Source organism: Elephantulus edwardii, unplaced genomic scaffold, assembly GCF_000299155.1.
Source record: "Elephantulus edwardii isolate Elephantulus edwardi_28Jun2011 unplaced genomic scaffold, EleEdw1.0 scaffold00014, whole genome shotgun sequence".
NCBI classification, from domain to species: Eukaryota; Metazoa; Chordata; class Mammalia; order Macroscelidea; family Macroscelididae; genus Elephantulus; species Elephantulus edwardii.
This window is the reverse complement of record NW_006399764.1, coordinates 11,048,962-11,052,749: the sequence shown is the minus strand read 5'-3', so window position 1 is coordinate 11,052,749 and position 3,788 is coordinate 11,048,962. Positions and strand designations below refer to the sequence as shown.

At 39.2% G+C, this 3,788-nt stretch overlaps 1 protein-coding gene across 1 annotated transcript; it reads right to left on the bottom strand.

Annotated features, from left to right (window-relative positions):
- Positions 1-260: 260 nt before the first annotated feature.
- IFNB1 (interferon, beta 1, fibroblast) lies at positions 261-818 on the bottom strand. The gene has a single exon (XM_006881272.1). The coding sequence runs from the start codon at positions 816-818 to the stop codon at positions 261-263; it is 558 nt and encodes a 185-aa protein (XP_006881334.1).
- Positions 819-3,788: the final 2,970 nt, after the last annotated feature.

The window sequence follows — 3,788 nt, the reverse complement described above, 5'->3', positions numbered from 1 at the left end:
CACATAAGGTTATGGATCTCAAGTTAAAATTAAAACAGCCTTGTTGATTTCAGTGTCAGAAATAATTTATTTTCCAAAGGAAAGTTTAAATTAAATAACTTAAGAAATAAATTAATAAAAAAATGAAAGTCTTAGGTGTCCTTTCAAAGCCAGTACATTTGCTCTCAGTCTCTAAAAGAGTCCTTGCGGATCGAGGAATGTCTGACGTCATCGTCAGGACTGTCCAGTCTCCCAGGAACAGCCTGAGAGAGGCCGTGTTTTTAGAGGTAATCCGTGAGTCTGCTGATGAAGGCTAAGTTCCTGAGGAGTTCCATCCGGACCACGGTCCAGGCACAGCTGCTGTAGGCCTTGGCTCGCAAGTAGCGGTTGATCCTAAAGTAGTAGCTCTTTAAGTGCAGAATGTTCACCATATTTCCCAAGCCAGTGCTCTCCTTCTCTGTATTTTCCTCCAAGATTGGCTCCATACGGTCCATCTGCTGGTAGAACTCGACTAGAAGGTTCTCAACGATAGTCTCATTCCAGCCAGTATGGGAGACGTTTCTTCTGAAAATGCCAAACATTTGCTGCAGCATCTCATAGATGACCAACGCAGCGCCCTCCTTCTGGAACGGCTGTGGTTGCTCAAGCTCCTTCGGGACCTTGAAGTTCATCCTGTCCTCGAGGCAAGCTTCAGGGGTCCCATTCAACGTCTGCAGGAGCTTCTGACAAGCCAAAGTGCTCTGTCTTTGTTGAAACTGAAGCAAGTTGAGGCTCTTAGAAAGAGCTTTGGTGGAGACGCACAGCAGGAAAGCCATTTGGAGGATGCATCTGGTGGTCATGATGAAAACAGGAACAAGGTTAGCTAGTGCCACCTGAATGGCCAGTGAAGGCTTCAAGAGTCGGAGTGTGAATGGTCTCCCTCCATGCCCAGGAGGCTATTTATGTGGGATGGTCCACAGTCTTACTATTTTACAGGAATTTCCCACTTTCACTTCTCCCTTTCAGTTTTCCTATGTCACTTAAACTATTACTACTTTTATGTTTACTCCCTTACTATTTTATTGTATTATGTGTGTGTATTAGAGAAAGATATACAAGCTATGAGGATGATTTCTAATGTTTTATAAAGTTTCAGTGAATTGTTAAATACAAGAGAAAAAGGAAATGAATAAGGCCACACTTTGAGAACTACCACAACAGAAACTAATTTGACTTTTTTTTTTCTTTTTCTTACTATTATGTGATTGACTTTTTCCTCTTATTTACCTGGGAGTTAAATTTTTGTAAGAATTATACTTAAGTCCCTAGTACATTATAATAAACAATAGAAATATACAGTTTATGGCTTTTAAAAAGGGACCCCTGCTTTTCTGGTCTAAGAACAGGGCTAAACCAAGTCTGCCTGGTAATTATTTTCTGAAGAAGCTTATATCAGATATATCACATAGCTGGTCAAGACAACACATTGAAAAAAAAAATTAAAAAAAAAAAAAAAGACAACACATTGATGATCACTTATCTGGAAATCTCAACCATCCAAAACTCAACTAAAAGTTGCTGATTACATACTTCTTTGAACAAAGACAATATTATACAGTTTATACATCAAAAAATTCTGCTCTTAGGGGACCTTTTTTCAATACGTCAGTAAAAAGAAATGGTGAGCTTGTAGCAAATTTCAGCTCTGTTCCCCTCATCTATAGATTTTCTGTTTTCTGGTCTTTGTGAGATGCTTTATCTGTCTCCCATATATTCCTCCTTCATTCTTCTTTCTTGTTATTGTCATGTGCTGTAGAGTTGGAACCAACCCATAGCTGACCGTCCAGTGGGCTTTCTGAGGCAGTTACTCACCTGGGAGTAGAGTGCCCTTCCTTCTCCTGTGGAGAAGCCGGTGAATTGGAACCATGAGCCTTCAGGATTTCAGCACAGTTGACCTCTAGTCCATCAGACTTCTCTATACTTTCTTTGTTGGTTGTAATTACCTCTTCCAGAAGGGATAGTTTTTTGGGGTTTGTTTGTTTCTTTGTTTGGTTTTTAATCTTCTTTCTATAAAGCTACTTGACTTGAGCTGTTTAAATGACCTCTCTATGGGGTAGAAAAGAGATTATCTTTGCTTCTAAAATAGGGCCATGAGTAAATTTCATTCATTCACATGAATGAGTGAATGTTCTTGAGAGTGGAAAAGTCATGAGGAGAAGATTCTGGGGAGACAAAAGTAAGGGGTCAGCATAGTGTTGTGTTGTTTTTTGGTTTTTGTTGTTTTTCCGTTTGTTTGTTTGTTTTTTATCTCCTTGAGGCCTCACATGAACAGAGCACCATGAGTTAGAATTCACTTGAAGGCAATTTATTTTTTCCAGATTTACCAGAAAACCAGTAAGGCCAAGCTGAGAACCAGAAGGAGTTTTGCCCAATGCAGCAGTGAAGAAGGAGGTTTTACTGGTAAATTCTGAAAGAGGCTTAAACAATCTGTGACATTTCCAAACCAACCAACTGCAACTTCCTTTTTGTAAGAGGAAAAGTGTCTGGGAATGGAGTGAAAGTTTAGTAGGATCGAACCAGCAAAGACAAAGAGGTCAAAGCAGTGTTGGGTGAAGAACAGACAACTCAAAAATGCAAGCAATCTTTTTTTTTTTCTCTTTAACACTTCATTAAAGTAACAGAAGAGGGAGCTCTGTGAAGTTAATGAAATCCTCCTGAATGACTCTTCCTTCTGAAAGTGAACCTCATACAGGAAAAGAACCTCATACAAAATCAAGCAACAGAAACCGAGATTAATTCTCATATAGAGTTTTTATAAGGAAAACAGTGGATAAGGATCAGAATAATTTCCCTGTGGATAGTAAGTCTAAGAAAATATGCCCACAAAACAGGAGTGGGGGAGGTTGTGATATATTACTGCAAAAGGAATCTAAAAATGTCAGAAATAGGAAAAATCATTCATTAGTAAGATAATACATAAAAGTGTACCTCAAAATCATCGCCTTCCAGTTGGAAGTGACTCATAGTGGACCCTCCTTTGCATTAATCACACAGGAAGAGATCGTCCACTGTTCTCCCACAGAGCCACTGGGGCAGTTGAAATACCAGAAAAACATGGCCTTTGGGTTGGCAACGCAGCTCTATTGTCTAAGTCATGAGAGCTTCCTAATAAGGTAATGTTGCCGTTGTGTGCTGCCAAGTCGGAACTGACTCCTAGCTGAGGCTCCAGCAGGTTTTCAAAGGCAGTAAATCACATGAGAGGAGACTGCCCATCCTTCTCCAGCAATAAGGGAGTAGATAAAGAAAATCACTAGAACGAAAAGGACTAAATTGTGCTGAATTTAGACGGATATTAGGGAGAATCGGGCAGCAAAGAGAGAGTTCAATCTGAAACGTAAAATCCAAAAGAAAACAATAGCAATTAGAAGTCATTCCCCCCAGGCACGCTGCCATGGAGTCGATTGTGACTCACACAACGTCCAGTACAGTAGAATTGCCCCATAGGGCTTCCAAGGCTACACGTTTTAGGTCTTGCCTTTCTCCTCCAGTGTGGTTGGTGGGTTCAAACCTCTCACCTTTTGGTTAGCAGCTGAATGCCTTAACCATGATGCCACCAGAATTGTTAGAATTCAATAGTCCATAAAATAGGATATATATTTACTTGTATAGGATAATTATAAAAGGTAATTATTTCCAGGTAAGTGGTAATGCTTACAAGGTCAAATAACCAAAATCTAAAAAAAAACAAACAAAAAAACCTTGATTTTTTTTTTATTTTATTAAATTTTATTAGTTTTAATGAACATTTACAGGGATTTTAGGTTTTCATT